At 32.1% G+C, this 18180-nt stretch overlaps 1 protein-coding gene across 8 annotated transcripts in view; it reads left to right on the top strand.

The window, feature by feature from the left end:
- The window catches only part of anne (polyamine-transporting ATPase anne boleyn), a 138840-nt gene that overhangs the window by 1933 nt on the left and 118727 nt on the right, over positions 1 to 18180 (top strand). For 3 of the 8 annotated variants that reach the window (XM_076473462.1, XM_076473459.1, XM_076473456.1), the window contains exon 1: positions 6371 to 9955. The exons of 3 other annotated variants lie outside the window; for them this stretch is intronic. In XM_076473462.1, coding sequence (XP_076329577.1) covers positions 9944 to 9955 — 12 coding nt within the window. In that variant the 5' untranslated portion in view covers positions 6371 to 9943. Of the gene's footprint in view, positions 1 to 6370; positions 9956 to 16311; positions 16419 to 18180 lie in introns of those variants that run through there. 2 more of the 8 variants (XM_076473460.1, XM_076473457.1) reach the window with 2 other exon arrangements.

The raw sequence follows: 18180 nt of genomic DNA, 5'->3' as shown, positions 1-18180 counted from the left end.
GTTTGTTTATTTCTACTTGTTTGTTGTGTTATTTCTGTACTGGAAGATAAGAATGTGTTTGTTACAATACTGCATGGAGTAGTATGACTGTTTATACCTTTTATTGGCATTATGCTGTTGTGTTACTCTCTCCAAGATTCTATGATAGACAGTCATAATGTAGACTATCAGTTCCTCAGTATGTTCTTGTCCAGTTCAATTTTATACAACATTGGGGAAGAAATACTATAATATTTGCATTTATATCCATTTTAGTCATTGTTTTTTTCCAATATAATAAGGAAATTGCAAAATATATTTACAAACTCAGAAATTCATATTTATTAAGATAATACATTTTACTTTTGTAGAGTGTCATTAGTAAGTTAATATATATACAAATATTATTCCTTAATATGATAATCCAGTGTAAAAGATTTTATAAAGTTAGACCTTGTGGGTGTTATCTTAAAAAAGTACTGATATGTTTAATTCAAGCTATCAAGTTTTTTCTTTTTTATCTGTTATAGACAGTGCCTAATAAAGAGATCTACTACAGAAAATTAATTTTTTTATCCAAGTTTTTTTTTTAGAATTTTTTAAAGTGGTAATATTATAAAGGCAAAACTGATATATATAGAAAGAACAATGGGAATGACCTTATTTGAAGGAAAAATTAACGTAAATTTGGACAATTGTTATAACTACTCATTTACTATGTTCAACTGTAAATAACATTACAATACACATTTTTTAATAAACCATTTGTAGTTTCCATAAACTTCCTTTAGTTTCTTCTAAAGTTATCATATAACTAGAACTCCAACATGTCAAGAACTTTTACAACCTTTTAAGAATATGTTATGAAATTAAAAGCTGGGTTAGTATGAGTTAAATTTGGAATTGTTTCAAAATACTGATAAATTTAAGCTATGAGTAAAGCATAAGCAATATTGAGTCATTCATTGTTTTTATCTCTTTGAGGAGAAGAGTTTGTTTTGTGTGATATACTGACTTGCAATGAAACTTGAATATCAGGGGTGGGGGAGAATTCAAAGATAAGTTTCTGAGTTTCTTCTTCAGAACAAATATTTATTATTAGCATTGTAGGAGTAGGGATGTAATATTTCAATATTAAAAACAGCCTTGGAGTTCTATTCTTTGTGTTACAACTTCCAGTTTTTCTTGATGGGCCAGTGTTAAGTTTCCAAATTTACAATGCCAAAATCTGGGGTTTGATTCCCAGGAATTGACAGAGTGCAGATAGACAAGTACTAGCAAAGATACATGAGTTAGTGTTACTGTCTTTAGTTTAGAAGGTAAAGCGTGGACCTTATTGGCTAGTGCTTCTATATATTTATACTCTTGTGTAGAAGTAACACTTGGACACTTTATCTGAATTATCTTGTTTTTCAAACAGAACATGTATACTACAGACAAAAAGGTGGAGACTGCAAGTTAAGAAACCCGTAGATATTCCCACTAAGACAGAGTAAGAATATAAAGGACAAGATTAAGTGCACAAAGTTTCAGTTTACTGCTATGATGAGAGACATAGAAAAATTTAGAAGATCAAGAGAATTGGTGAAAGGGCAAATTAAGAAATTGAAAAACCAAATTAAAATGTTTATTGATAGTGTCAAAATTAACAGTAAGGATTTCTTTAAACAAATTAAGGTTAAGCAAGATGTTAGGATGTAGTAGGCCATATTTCATAATAATGTAGCAGTTGCATTATCAAATTCTACTATTTTTACTAATGAAGATTTAATCAAAATTCCTTGTACTGAACAGTGGCTAAGTGGAAACAGTATTAAAGTATTGTGTTCAGTCTTGGGCTCATTGATTCAGAAAGGACATTAAATTGTTGTAAATGGTTGAGAGGAGGGCTACTGGGATGATTTTTGGGGTACAAAGGTTATCATCCAAAAGCAGATTAAGATCTCTAAAATTGTTATCTCTCTGAGTTTGGGAGTATCTGTTTGAGATGTTTAAGATTGTTAACAGAAATGATAGTATTGTTGCATTACCATTTTTCATATTTAATGGTGAGAATGATAGGACTAGAGGACAAAATTTAAGTTTTGACAGTGTAGGATTCATCTTCAGCTGAGACAATTTCATCTTTCTGAGAAGTTGTTTGACATTTGGAATGGGTTACTTTCAGAATTTTTAGATGCAGTTAATATAAGGAACTTTAATGGATGAGACAGCCTAGATGAACCAACAGGTTCTTTTTTGTCCTTAAATTATATATATATTGTATCACACGACTTTTATATTTTAAATGTGTTTAACAATTATTCATTAAAATATATTTTATTGATTACATATTTAACTATGATGAATATACAACAAAATGAACAGTGTCTTCTTTTGATTTCCTTCATTTTCTGCAGATTAACAAATTAATACTGATAGATAATCTTTAAAGAAATTCATATGTACTGCAAATTTATAAACAAAACCTTTTCCCAATAACCTTATGATGGAACCCCATTCTTGTTTTAGCCAAACTTATTTATAAATTTAAATGTGCATTTATTTACTTCTGTACTTAATACTATAACTCTCTTGATGACTTCCTAAATCAACAGTTAACAATAGGTTTACAGTCCAGTATATATTCAAATTCTTATAAAGTTTCTTGTTGTGTTTGGACATCAATAAAATAATACTGTGCTTTACAGATCATTCAGAGCAATAATTCGTAGTGATTATATGGTATAATTAAATGCACTTTTCTGATTGTTCCCACAGATAATCATAGAATATTTTAGGAAATGTCTAGAACAGTAAATATGAAGTATGATTTTTAGCTACGTTTAGGAAGAAAACAAAAATGAGATATTTAACAAAGTGAAAATAAATCTTTATTTCTCAGTAAAATCGGAGCTACATGTGCCATTCATACAGGAAAGTGGTGTATTGGCCTACCATAGATCAATCTAGTGGTTGAATGTACATGTTAAGTTGAATCAAAATATAGCTATTCTAGCTATGAGTATATAGCATTATATACAAGGTTCCCTTATGTGGTTCTCAGTTGTATGTTATCCACATCAGTGTTGGTTGTGTTCTTGCAGAAATAGAAGGGAGGATATATCCTCAAGGTATTACCTGATCCACCAATGGAAAATTTGTCTGCCTTTACATATGTATTCCACATTACAATGATCTTTCTCATGACACTGAACATTATAATATTGAGGAATGATCCAGAACAAGACTTAGTGACATTCATTGATGGACACTTTTCTCAGAAACTACACCTACAGCGAAACATGTATGTATGTAAAATTTTGAAAAATCTTTGTGAACTTCAGGTATTTACCTTACTAAGTAATAACAGTAAGAAATACCAGGTATGCATATACATCTTACATATCTCCTCTGTTCTCTCTGCAGGCAAACCTGGGCCATTTCTAAATGTAAAATTTAAAATCTACTGAAATCTACACAATTTTCAAAAAATTGAACAAGATTATTTTTGACCCGGTAAAACATATATGTATTAATAAACATATACAGGACAGATAACACAGCCTTTAATTTCATATTATTAACATACTGTTGTTAAAACAAAGATGCATATTTTAACATTGTCTTGCTTTCTAATGAATGTTTCACCTTAAAGTGAAACTTTGATAAAGATAAAGAACTGTAGTACAATACAAAATATTCCAACATCTGAATTTCATTATAAAGCACCCTCTAACAATGAGAGACTTTCATATTAAAATACCATAATACATTGTGAAATGGTGTGTATCATACTTGAACAAATACACAATTTCAAAATTAAAAGCATTATTGCTTGAGAAAATGAGTAAAGTTTTTCAGATAAACAGTACTTGTGTGCAACTGTTTTATGTTAAGTGGCAATTTCATGTGTATGAACTTGTATACAAAACATTTGAATGCTTAAAGATTGGCATAAATTAGAAAGGTCATGTCACATGTTGATCAGTCTCACACAAGACATTTGTGTAATGAAGTTATAGCAATCCTGTTATCAAAAACAAATATACTGCTTGAACAAAAAATAAGCACTATAAAGGATAACCATACAGTTATCAGTGCAAAGGATAATGTTTTCTATTGCATGTAACACTAAATACTAAATGCCAATTATCAAAAAGAAGTGTAATGTCTAATGTTGAGTAATGGCTCACAAAATACTTGCATATGAAAGATAAACAGCAGGGGTGGTTTTGGTCATTCTGGAACATTGGGCAGAATTCAGTAGATGGGGATTCATAATGATAAAAAAACTCAGAAGTAGATTAAAAGGCATAGCACTAGGGGCTGTACCATATGCAGGACCCAAGGCAATTGTTCATCACTTTGCCCAATAGGTAAGACTTCCTATGGAAACCACTATGCTATTACTTCAAAGGATGAAGCTACTAGTTATTTGCAGTTAGGAAAAGAAGAATGTTGGAGAGAAGGTGAGCCTAAGCCCTTCCATGTGTGGGGCCCGGAACAATTGATCAGTTTGCCAAGTAGATAAGATCACCCCTTGAAAACTGCTATATTTTAACTTCAAAGGATGAAGTTGGTTATTTTCATTTGAAAATGAAAGGTGTTGGAGAGAAGGGCAGCATAAGCAACACTCATTCAGGTTTATCAGGCCCCAAAAACAGACTTTATGGCAGTGGTGTACTTTTGGTGAAAGGTGGTCGTTTGGCACATGACTTTCACTCTTGCCAGGCTTTTCATATTCAGACTATTTCAAAATGGAGCCATTGCATCTTCTTTTCTTTTTTTTTTAGCATCAATGGTGTATCACTGCACTTCAGTTGGTAGTTCTTCCAGTTTTGTAGGGCACATGCCCCAGTTCATGTTACTCCTTAGATCAGGCAGTGCCAGTTCAAATTAGGAACTATTTAAGTGTAAATTAATGGGTCAGAGTTATTGAAGTTGACACCAGATGGTTGAATTTAAATGATTATTGCAACATTGATTGGCACACATTGATGGTCTTTCTGTTGGTGGCTAGCTTAAATCTTTTGCAATGCTACGGTCAGGGTTCAAAGCCCATGTTATTGTGTTTTGTTGACTTACAATCAAAATTTTACTGAACTACTGTTTTATGAATTTAAGTCAATATGTTCAGGATAAAATTGTAGATTATAATTCATATTTTAATATCATATATCAGTTAATTCCTTAAATTAAAAGTGAATATTAAATTAACACATCTAAATTAAGATTTTAGTGAATCATGTGGTATGTTAAATGCAGCACTTTAAAACTAGATGCTTGTGATGTACAAATATAATTCTGTAATTTTGTACAAATTAGGAACTCAAATTACCAGTAAACTAGAATACAAAATAAGAACTGCGTATGTTTTTATTTTGATGAGATATGGCTTATGTACTGAATCAAACACAGTGGGCCCCATTCATCTTTTTCCATTTTTGAAATGGTCCTTTATATGCTACATATGACATGAATAACCAATCAACAGCTTAGAGTTTCCCCAGAGTGTTTTTTCCTGCCATTTTAATTTTTGGAAAGGCTACCGCATTCTTTTGATACAAGATTGCATCGAGCTAGGTTGTCTTTAGGCTGCTCGAAGATTCATATTTTATAAAAATCTAAATACATTTCAGTTAGTAAGCTAAATAAATTACAGTGAAATGCTATAGTATTAGTGTAGTTATTTATGATCTTTGGTTATTCAACTGTGTGTGTGTGTATAAAAGGCTTGGCAACCTATGTCCAGCAACAACAGAGTGCAAAGGTCATAGCAGGATGAGATAATTGTTTGCTTTACTTCTGGAGGAGTTGTTCCATACTTTAAGAAAAATAAGTTTAATAATTTATTTATAAATAGTAATTATCTGTATACATGTATAATAATTGAAATGTGACTGTATATTACAAAATACTAGTCCACTAAAATGCAGCCCAGACAGGGAAGACTAATGGTCAGTTTTATATTACTTGATGCATGACCTGAGTGCATGTGCACCTTGTCAATATAAGTTACATAATGTTAGGTAGGTATGACTGGAAAGTCAGTATAATAGAAATATGTGTTCGTATATATAGTATTATGAGACTTAAGCTACTAAAACTAAGCATTTATATTTTCATGTTATATGTAGTTATTCTAGCATGTAAAACAGCATAATTTGTATTTATTCCTTAATGATGGTTACAAGGTTGGTTAAGTGACAGACTTCACATAGAGTATTGAAAATAACAAAATATAGTCTGACTGAAAACAAATGTTTGAAATGTATTTAAGAGATTTGAGTTTATGCAAATAGTATCCGATATTTTTTGGATGAAGAATAATTTTTTCTATTATAACATGAGATCACTTTGCACTCAGACTAGTAATGAAACAGACTATTTTCACAAGCAAATCTTCAGTAAAAATATTTAATTAAAATCTGATTTTTGTGTACAAAATTCTTGTAATCTTTACTAAAAGTCTACCAAATATTGTGAAGATACACATGCTGTATCAAAAGTTATAATGCAGATACTTAATGTGTACAAGTGTAGACTTGTATTATATTGAGCATGTTGCAGAGGGGTCAGTGTAAAATCAACTTACATTTTAAAGTAACTTAAGTGTAATAGTAAACACAAATCAAATATTTCACAAAAATATCACTATCTTGAAAAACTTCATTTCAGCTTGCCTCTCCATTTCCGTGATGTTTGTAATTAACTATTGTGAGATCCTATGTAAAACAAACTATTTGAAATTGTATACAATACATAATAAACTGGAGACTCATCTGAGACAAATTATAATACATAACACAACATTTAGGATGGAAAATTATGAAAGTTTGGATGAAACTTTGAAGTAGTGGCAAGTTTCTTTTTTAATAGCATTTTTATCTGTTTCAGCTTTTTCCATACTACAAAAACAATTGTATTTTTATCAAATTTTCATGGATTTATACTAAATTTTCAAAGAAACCAACTTTGCAAGTACTGCAGGAAATAAACTAAAACATGGGGTTTACAAAGTTTCACCCTAACCATAAGAGGTCTTAACTGGAGGATTGATTTGTAGTGTTGAAAGTAAATACATTCCCCCCCCCTTTTCTTCTGTAATAGTCTGACAATTGTGTGTTAGGTTCATGCTTTTCCTCCCTTAAGTTTTAAATTGATGTATAATTTAGTTGGGAAGTATTGTTTTTAAGATGTTTTTTAGATAATCTAAATCCAAGCTCATTAACATGCACATATGAATTAAATAATTTTCATAATTAATTAGAGGTGAATTGTTTTATGTTCTTTCAAGTTCAATGTTTGAGGTCCTTAGTTTGTCCTAGAGTCCAAAACTAGTAATCCATTCATCAATGGCTATAAGCACCTAAAATGAACATCCTCATAAGTAGTTGTACACTCACTTTAATTCTGGTCTTGTCTAAAGTTACACTGCAAAATGTTATTCTAAAATGTGAATCATTTCAACTAAAAGGCTAGTGTGGTTTCTTGTAGGAGTTGTTACAAACTAAAAATTAATTCTTCCTGTCAGTATGTACAATGAGAATTACCACTGATAGGACTGTTAGCTATCATACTTGAACTTTGATTGAACTCAAAAGTCTGGTATACAAGCATTTTTTTTTTTTCTTTCTGAGAGCAAAGAATCCTCTTTCTTTGCTTCATCATCCACAAAGATCTGTTGAGATCTATAGAAGGGTAACCAGTTAAAATGAATAACAGTTAATAAGTGGGCATTTATTAGTGTTTGAAACCTTTCATTTTGTATTACAGTGGAGTGAGGAGAGCATTTACTATTCCTACTGTAATGATATAAACAGCATATTGACTGGACTGGTACAACTGTCATATCCCAGATGGCCTGATGATTTCTAGTATTGGGGTGAAAGGCTATGTTGGCAGCAGAATATAGCAGTTATAATGTGGTTTAAAATATTGTTAGACATTTACTTATCTTTATTTTAATTCATCATTTCTTATAATTATTAATGTAGTCTTCCATTGTTACTACAGTCAGATGACTTGGTTTGCCAGGTCTTCTGAATGATGAATAAATTTAAACAGGTAAATAATATTAGTAACAAATTACTGTTATAAAAATCACAAAAAAAACTAATTCTGATGTCACTGTAATGAATTAAATACAAATTGATTAAAACAAACTACAGTTCACCAAATTAATTTAGTTCACACTGAAACAGTTATTTTTCAAGAAAGTAATGTTACATATAGTCTCAACCATTACTATATCTGTTGTATTCTAGCCAGCCTGATGACACTTGGTGTTAAGTTAAAGCCTTATTTGTGTTGGGTATGATTGAGATAATGTGGTTAACATATTAATGCATTATTCTACACTTTCTTTTATACATTGTGTGTAAGCTTGTACATTATGTCTAGGTTTATGACTTTTTTTTCATAGGCAAATAAAGGTCTTGACCCAAGTGGCTGTGACTTTTAACCCTGCAGTGCTAACTGAACTTGTGATCTAAAAATCAAGCTGATTTAGTTTTCATCCATGGCTTTTGTTATGACAAGACAACTGCTGACAGTTAGATATCTTATTTTCAACCTTTTGAGACGACCAGTAAAGACTGCCTCTACTCTTTGCACTTCTCATTACAAGGACCTAGGCCTGTTTCTAGTGCTCCCTGGATAATTACTGCTAATTTAGAAAGAGCCTGCTACAGATACACAATCCATGGCGATTGTTTTAGTTACTTTTATGTGCTGTTTCTGTTCATGCTACTGTGTGTAACGGAAGTATCTCGTGCAGCATCAGAGCGTCAGTCAGCTTTGTTTCCCATCATGTGTCTAAAATTAAGTTAGATGTTATTTTTATTGGCCACAGACTACATTAACTCTGAAAAAAAATGTTTGGGTTGGACTAGCAAACCGTAGTTTTTACCTTTTAAAATAGTGGGAAAAGCGTTTTCCATTTACGTTTTGTTTTCGTTATATTGTTTCAAGAACGTATCCTTTTTGGAAATTGAGGGAAATCTTTTTCAACAAGCCAGGCCTTAGCCAATAACTTGTAAATGCTGTTACGTGTTATACTTTATCTCCAACGAGTCCGATTTATTATGTTACTTGTGTTGCATATTACGAGATCAGGTAGCCTAAACTGAGTTAAATTGTAATTTGGCTTTTGATGTTAATTACAAGTCAGTATGTATCAGATTTATTATATTTGCCAACAAGACTGATAAAGAGTTTTCTGTCTTAACACAAATATATTTTAATATACGTAATATACAAACAACAATATAATTTATAATAATAGTTATCACAATTAACGACTTGTATACAAAACTTTTACAAACTTAAAAATAATACCAAATCTTTTATATTGTCTGGAACTGAATATTTTATCTACTGTTCACGGCAAGTGAATTCTGTGTTGATACCAGTACACTTAACGGGTAAGCTATCTACTCACTTCTCACACTCGAGTTCTTCACAGACGAAGATACTTATGTCCTCGTAGAAGTGAAGGATCTGCACTTTCCCGATTAATAAGCATTAATCACAGTTATTGCTTCCGAGGGTGATAGTATACCAACTGTGACAGTAATAGTAGTTCTAATACCCACACCATCGTCATCATGAAATTAATGTATGTAGTAAAATGGCAAGAAAAGTAAAAATTGAAAGAGTGAAATGATTACAAAGCATTTTGCCATCACTTGGATATAGGACGAATACACCTGGCAAAAAGTAACGACAGTAACATTACCGCTTATCTTCAAATTTCATTGCAGACGCGAGCCAATTAACGATCCAGCTTAGTATGAAGATCGTATGTTCAGCTCCATTCAGAGCCCTCTATAAAATATGTAGAGGAGGCCGACAATATGTATCTTCATTCACTCTGTAGCGATTGATGATACTTGGAATTTAAAATGATAAGACCGCTATTTCGATTTAGGAGTGTTATTTTGGTTTAAGAAACAGTTGCTGAAATTAAAAATGGAATTGAATGACAGTGAAAGTAAGTTGGTATTTTGTTATTTAACTTATTTATCATTTAGCGGTATTAGTTAACTATGATGTAGATTTTTTATATAATTCGTTGTTCGGAAATAAAGCAATTTGTATTGTGAGTAGTAAATTTATGAATTTGGATGTGTATTTAGGCAATCATAAATTAGCTATCTTATAAAAAATATTCTTAGAAAAAGGACAACAATGAGGTTAATGGCGTGTATCCACTTTAAGATTCAGCACAAAGTATTTAGATACGAGCTAATATAATTCAATAAGACAAATTTAGTTTTTTCTTAGTAGGTGGTGTTAACCAATATCTTCGATCACTGATACTAAGTATTAACTTAATTGTTTGTGAACGAAAAGTTTACTGAAAGCAACCCACTATTGACAATAATACACAGCGTGTAATTTTATCCAAATATTTTTGGGAACGAGTTCGCGCGCACACACACAGAAAGTACTATTTAAAAGTGAAATGAAAAAATTGACAAAATAGTATATTTTCCTAATTCTCCCATGCTATTACAGAATGTAAATTTCAACACTATGGTAACGCTTCACTACTCTCTAATGACGACTAAATGATTCAAGGTGAGAATACTTATCCTTACGAAATCTCGTATATTTTTACCAAGAGCATGTTGTAAGGGTTCTGCTTCAATGAACATAATTATAAAATTTAGGGCTTCAAATAACTGTCATGGTACCCCATACAGTGTCTTATGTATATAGAAAGAAACTAGCACATGGTACCGGTATATTGTAGAAAACAGCCATTTAATTGCATTCCATAAATGAACCTTGAATAAAAGAAAAACTCCCAAATAAAATGTTAAACACTCGATATTAAGCATAGAGAATTGTTAGAGCAGAGTTCACATAAAAACTTCACGTAGAGAAGACTCAACAGGAATAGAATATTTGGTCGTGCAGCAGTTAAAACAAAACTTTACTTCAGTCTCCGAATATTGTCAAGAGACTAAAATTTGCCAGAATCCACAAAAACTGGATTGTTGATGATTTAAAAAGCGTGTTATGGACGTATAAATCCTCGTTTGAAGTATTCAAAGCGTTTGTTGTATGTTTGGCGTACGAAAGGTGAAAGATACTTTACCTCAATGTAAAGCACCTACCATTACGCATGATGGAGGCAGTGTGATGGTTTAAGATATTTGTAAAATAGATAGAATAATGGACCAGCGCTGTACTACCAGATACTGATTAGTTATAACATACCCACTGGTTTGTGTGCTGTTGGTAAAGGAGTTTTTCAAAGATGATGATGATTCCAAAGACTCATCTAACCGATGCAAAAATTACTTGGGTAAAAAAGAAACTGCTAGAGTCATTGAAATGATGCAATGGCCCCCAAAGAGCCCAATCTCAACTCAGTTGAGCAGAACTGGGATTTGATGGATCAAAAACTTCACAAATCAAAAGTTACTTTCAAGGAAACTTTTTATAGGAGTGTGTTAGAGATATTTGAAATAAAATTTCAAAAGATATTTTAATTAAATACGCTTCAGCAATGCCTGAAATATTGTTTGCACTTTTTAAAGCAGAATGGGGACAACATATATTAACTTTATACTGAACTCGAACCCTTCGACTGAGTTTCTGTTGCACTAAATATGAATATTTTTTAATCTGTAATTTATCTTCCATTGCTCTTTGAAAGCAGCTTAAAATCTAACTTTCGACCTTGTGCTAACACTTGTACAGTACTATGTGTGTATATGTAATAAAATCTATTGTCTTCATTATCTACGTAACTTCTACCGTAATACAGATAAAATAACTCGACAAGTCACTTTTATCATAATTTTCTTTCTGATTAAGGTTTTTTCGGTAACATATCTAACTTTATCAGTTCAAGAAAGTTCTATAATCTGATAAAATTCAGCTTATAGTTGGAACAAGTTTCTCATCTTAAAGAATTCAAAAACGTTTCTGAGTTTTTAACTGTGTGGGACCACATTTTAAATTGTTTTACAACCTTAGGTAAACTTCTTTTTGATTATGTTTGCATTTTTCTGATAAACTGTAGTAGCTAATACCATGCAGTGGTACACAGGAACATTGTAAAGGGACGATCAATCCTATTATACGTTGGTAAAAGAGTAGCTTAATAGCGATGGTTAGGAATGGCTAGCTTCTTTCCTTCTAGTCTTTCACTGTTAAATTAGGGACGGCTAGCGAAATGGCTTTTGTGTAACTTTGCGCGAAATTCAAACCAAAATCATGCAGTACACTAAGGTAGTTATTGTGTCGAAACCCGATTACATCGTATTACTTCATAATCAACTCCATAGCACCTTGTGGCTTGCACTTCACAGTTATTTTAATGATAAATGTGTAACAGTTCAGCACTATTATTAGTCCACTATTATTATTGGTGTTTGATCTTAATTCGTTTACACATTTGGCAATGCCCGGCTTCAATTACAGTCTGCTTTCACCTCTGAAGACATTAAAGCGTATTTTATCTTTAACATTATTCTTTAAGTGTTTGATACATAATGAACGATTTGCAGATGATAATCTGTTTCGAAATCCAAATTATCGAAGTTACTATATATTTCAGATGAAATATGGGAGAAGAATGCCCTACGTATTTTGTGGGTAACATATTTGTGGAACACCATAAGCCTAAAAACTTAAGATGGTTTTTGAATCTTTCAGAACAACAACCAAATTCGTGTACACCTAAGTAGTGACAAGAAAGCATCATGTTAAAAGTTTAATCTTCACGAATTGACAGCTTCAGATGCTTTGTATGAAAGTGTTTCAGCTCTATCCTCTGATACAGATGTAGAGGAAGTTATTGATGGTGTTTCATCCTTGATATGAGTAACCTGTTGAATAAATAAATGCTCATTCTTCAGTGAAATAACATTAAAATGTCATCTGTTATATTTCTTGCTTTCAATGAAATTATTTTTTCTTTATTTTTAATTCTAATTTTTACAAAGTCTCTTGACCCAGTATTTTGTGGTTCTCTTAAAATCCAAATAATGCCCAATTTGTTTAGAATGTTTTCAAATGTTCTTGGATTTATTTCCCCTCAAAATGTTTCTTGTGTGATTTGGCATAGGTAGAGATGGCCGATTTAGTCGATTATCTATGGGTGGTGATTACATCGATTGTCACGAAAATAACCAACTAATCAAAACTAGGATTTCACGGTATTTATTGTTTTCGATTATCCTGACTATCCAAGTTATTATGTTTGTTGTAAATCACAAAGCTATGTAATGGGTGAGTGAGAGATGATTATTGATTTTAGGGACTTAGGTTTCTTTTCAGTTGCTGTAGAATTTGCTTGTTTTGTGTGTTATGGCGAAGTTACTGAGTTCATATGCAAATTTCACTAACTTTAAACTACTGAATGGAGGGAAGGCAACTGAGTGATATCATCCACTCCCAACTTTGGATGTTTGCGTGTTAAGAGTGCAAATTTGGCTTATTTTTGTTTTTAATATACTTTTAATACTTTCTTACCTTTGTCATTATAATCGTGTATAAGCAGACGCAGATCTGGGGATGGGAGGTTCAGACCTCCATCCACTTTTTTTCTAGAAATTAATTGCATTCTTTAATGTCGTGCAAACTAATGTGCATTTTTTGTTTTGTTTTAGCTAAAGCAAAGCCACTTTGAACTATATGCTGTATTCTCCGCGGTAAATGGAACTTCGCATCGTGGTATTGTAAGTCCAGAAAATTCCTGCTGGCTTACCGAGGGATACTAGCGTAGATCTAGAGGAATTTGTATTCCATTTTATCGAGATTTAATTATGTATAAGCAGGTGTGAATTTAGGAGAGTGGTTTCAGGGGGAGGAATCGAGACCTCCGCCTTTCCTTACACCAATTTTCAAAAAAATATATTAGTAACTGTATTGTTTAATGCTCTATACGTAGGTGGATATTTAGGTACCACATCCCTATTGTTCAGACATTAATAAAAAAAAAAAACCACCACCACATAGCTTCAAAAATAAATCTTAAATGTTTGACGAGAAACTCACTTTCAGACGAAGTTTAAAGAACGGCTAACGAAGAAAATATAACGAATTTAACATGGCAACAAATGTACAACGTTTCCCTTCCCCTTCCACTAGTGGCTTAGTGGTGCTTTTGCAAAATTATTACGCTAAAATTCGAATTTCGATACCTGTGGTAAGGAAAGCACAAATATCCCATTGTGTAGCTTTGCGCTTAACTACAAATAAACAAAACTACAATGTTTCGATAAAGTCCTTAATAATGACTGAATTCAGAACGTTAACTTTGGGTCTCAACTTATAAATAGGTCAACTATTTTATTTCGGAGGTTTTATAATTAATATTACACCGTAATTTTAAACAAAGAACCAAACGTCGCCAAAATATAATTATTAAGCCCTAATAAAGCAATATCGAGACACTTGACGTCATTGTTTAGCATTCTGTATGTATTCCTGAATCTAAACCACAGTGAACGATGATGCTCTTTTTCGAACATTGTATGTTGTGTTAAGCTTTCAACATGTAGCTAAGTTGTAAATCCTCACACACTTGATATATAACAACTCTTATATCCTTGCATTTACTACAATAGTATGTGATCGTCCACTTCTTGCTCTTATCAATGATATTTACTCTTTTATATCTTATTTTATGTGTGATGAATTTCGTTATAAAGTAGCTCGGACTGTGCAAATCAACCTGCAAAGACAGGGTAGTGTGTCGTGTTGCTAAAACAATTTGCAGGACGCACTGTGTGTTTATTTTCAGGACTGATAGTTTAGTGATTTTTCATTTTCTGTAGCGCAGACTGTTGTAATCCAACCTAACACACATTTTCAGTGGATGGGCTCTACTGGATTCTTAATTCACTTATCAAATTTCAAGATAATTCATTATCATTAAGAACATCCAGAGACATAATACCTCAATTTTGATTGAAGTCCCCCCCCCCGCAACGAAAGTACCAAAACATTATTTTATACAAAAACTTTTATGGACGATTTTAAAATTTGGAACAACGGTATATATTTACAACCTACAATTAGATGTCAGATTTGGTTTGGATGTAAGACACTTGTGTAAAGTTATTGAACAAAAAAAGCGGTCAGTTCAGACCAAATTGTTTACCCATGCCTATGCAAATGGCTACTTGAGCTACTAGGCTAATATATTTACTACAGCTTCATCTTAATAGTAAAATTGAATCATCTTAATTTTTCATTTGGACTAAATGCGATTGATTCAGAACAACAAAAATATAAGCTGAAAGCACGTGGAAGTACTTCGTATTGCATAGGTCAAGCAAACTACATTAGCAGTTTTTATCTCAAGTTTTCAGAGGAATCGTACGAGTGGACGATTATTATTCATTGATAACCTTTAAGCACACATTTAGTACATCTTATAAAATTCTCTTGATTAAAGAACGTTTAGCGTCGTCTGAAATAGCGTAAATAATGTTGCTTGATATGGCGTACCGAATGTATACGGGTAATGACAAGAAACTGTTGATCTAGTTTCCATGGCGTTATTGTGAAGAAAGTTATTAACTGTTTTAGAAAAGAAAAAACTTTCATTTATTTCAAAGAATCTGGTTGGTTCTGTGATGTATAGCCCTGTTCGGAATAATAGGATTGTGATCCTAAAGCTAATTATAGTTACTCTCTTGTATCACTTTCCTACTTGCTGCGGTTTGTTGGTATTTATTTATTAATCAAAACTCATAACTAATAAAAAAAACAACAACACCTAAGATGTAAAAAACGATGCAGCCAATAAAGGAGTGCGAGTACGACTTTAAAAAGAATAAAATCAAAATTAGCGGCCAGACTGGTAGCTACGCTTATAGCATTTGTAATAATTTTACGTTATAATGTGACGGTCAATCCCACTCTACGTTAGTAAAAGAGTAGCTTAAGATTTGGCGGTGGGTGGGGATGATTAGCTACCTTACATTTAATCTTACACTGCTAAATTAGAGACGGCTGGCGCAGATAGCCCTCGATCAGCTTTGCGCGAAATTCAAAAACAAACAATTTTACAGCAAATATCCATTCATTAGTTAACAGCGCCACATTTTTCTTTAACTTCGAACATGATGTTGAATAAAACAAAATGACTTTTTGATTAAATAAATTATTGTACACAAAGACAGAAATACCATTACCTTCTAATACGTTTTAAGGGAATTTTGTATGTTATTATTAATTGCTCAAATAATTTTAACTCAAAGTATTTTAAAACAATATTTCGTCATTTTCTTACTTTAGTGTAATTACTAGAGAGTACTTGAAGCTTAATAATGTTATTTTGTTGGTGTTTGGTTCATTGTTTAAAATTACGATGTAAAATTATTTTTAATATGTTCATCGTACAAAATTATCGTGATGGAAGTTTGCTGTGTAATGAGTATACAAGACGCTTGCGAATTACTCAGTGTTTGCCCTATTTAAACAAGGTACACAAATTTACGAACTGATTACTTAAATATTTGTAAATGCATTCGTTCCATGTTTTTGTAAATACAAACTTTATTGTTGGAATGAAACGTTTTCTCATTAAATAGTTATTAATGTGTTTAAATTACAAAAATTAGTGTGGGATTACAGCGTATTTGAAAAACGAATATTATGGTAATATTAGTGGTCTTTGGTACACATTATCGATTTATTTGCTGAGTTAGAAATGTCCATGAAACTTGAAAATATTTTTGAATACAGTATATATTTTACAATATGAGCATATAGTTTGTGATATGAAATTAAAGGTAATTTGAAAATTATTTAAAAGGAAACTGTTTGAAAGAAAATATGAAAAGTAATCTAAATGGCTTAATCTAAAGCCATCATTGAATGATCTCGTCGATTAAGCGTATACGAATACAACTGATTATTTAACTCCATTCGTGAGTGTTTCTTTTGTGCCCGGCATAGCTAAGTGTGTTAAGGCGTTCGACTCGTAATCCGAGGGTCGCGGGTTCGAATCCCGATCGCACCAAACATGCCCTCCCAGTCATGGGGGCGTTATATTGTGCGGTCAATCCCACTATTCGTTGGTTAAAGAGTAGCCCAGGAGTTGGCTGTGGGTGGTGATGAATAGTTGCCTTCCTTCTAGTCTTACACTGTTAAATTAGGTACGGCTAGCGCAGATAGCCCTCGAGTAGCTTTGCGCGAAATTCAAAAACAAACACTGTTTCTTTCTTTAGATGAATCGTTTCGTATTTATGCAATGTTGTGTTACCCCGCTCAGGATTTGATTTTCATGTTAAAATGTCACACGTTTAGTTAATTGCTAGTACATATAACGGTATCGTAAACTTTACAGAGGACTACACCTTCGTTCTGTTTCGGTTGAGGATTATTAAATATACATACGATTTTACGCTGGTTTTACAGTATTCCCCTTTGTATAATCACAAACAATACAATCGCCATTGGTTCAGAATATTTTTTCTGCTTTATTTTTTTGGTATTTCTTTTATTTTCCACATGTATGCACGAATTTGAATTATTTCTGTTTTACTTTGTACTTGTGCCTTTTAAAGGAACACCAGATTTCTATAAAAAATATAATTTACGAAGTAACAATAATGTCGTTTATACTTCAATTGTAATTTTTTAAAGCTCTTTCTAAGCATTTCCATGTTTAATAATAGCTGATTCTCAGGCACTCTTAAAATTATTTTTATTGTACCAAAGCCATTGCTAAAACATCGCTTTTTTTTTTTTGGCTGGCGTAGGAAAAAATAAACACTGGGGTTTTTAGTTAGTTCCCAGTTTCCACTTTAGCAACTCTATTTAAGGATAATAGTAATTATGTCATAAGTAGTTATTTGGAAACAGTAGAATAATAAATTGAATGCGGCAGCCTTTATTTTTAATCGTCCCATCCATGTATACAACGTACCAAGAAGTGTGTGTGTGTGTGTATATAACCATGCTGTTTATTTTAACATGAAATAAGAGAAGTGTCTGAAGTTAATTTAGGATTAGTGTCATTGGAATGTTTTAACTGACCTACAAGCCTCTCCTTCACAAATGACTTGTACTGATTTTTGCCAGTATTCATTATTTCAGAGTGTTTTGTCAAAAGATTTATCAGCAACATTCTTGGTGACCAGTGAAGTGACCTCAATACTCTCATATGGGAATGGTTCTCCAACTTCAGTGTTGATAGCCGCTGATGATTCCATGTTGAATTTAAAACTAATCTGGTGATTG

Source organism: Tachypleus tridentatus, chromosome 12 (assembly GCF_004210375.1).
Source record: "Tachypleus tridentatus isolate NWPU-2018 chromosome 12, ASM421037v1, whole genome shotgun sequence".
Lineage (NCBI taxonomy): Eukaryota > Metazoa > Arthropoda > Merostomata > Xiphosura > Limulidae > Tachypleus > Tachypleus tridentatus.
This window is presented reverse-complemented; position numbering and strand designations above follow the sequence as displayed.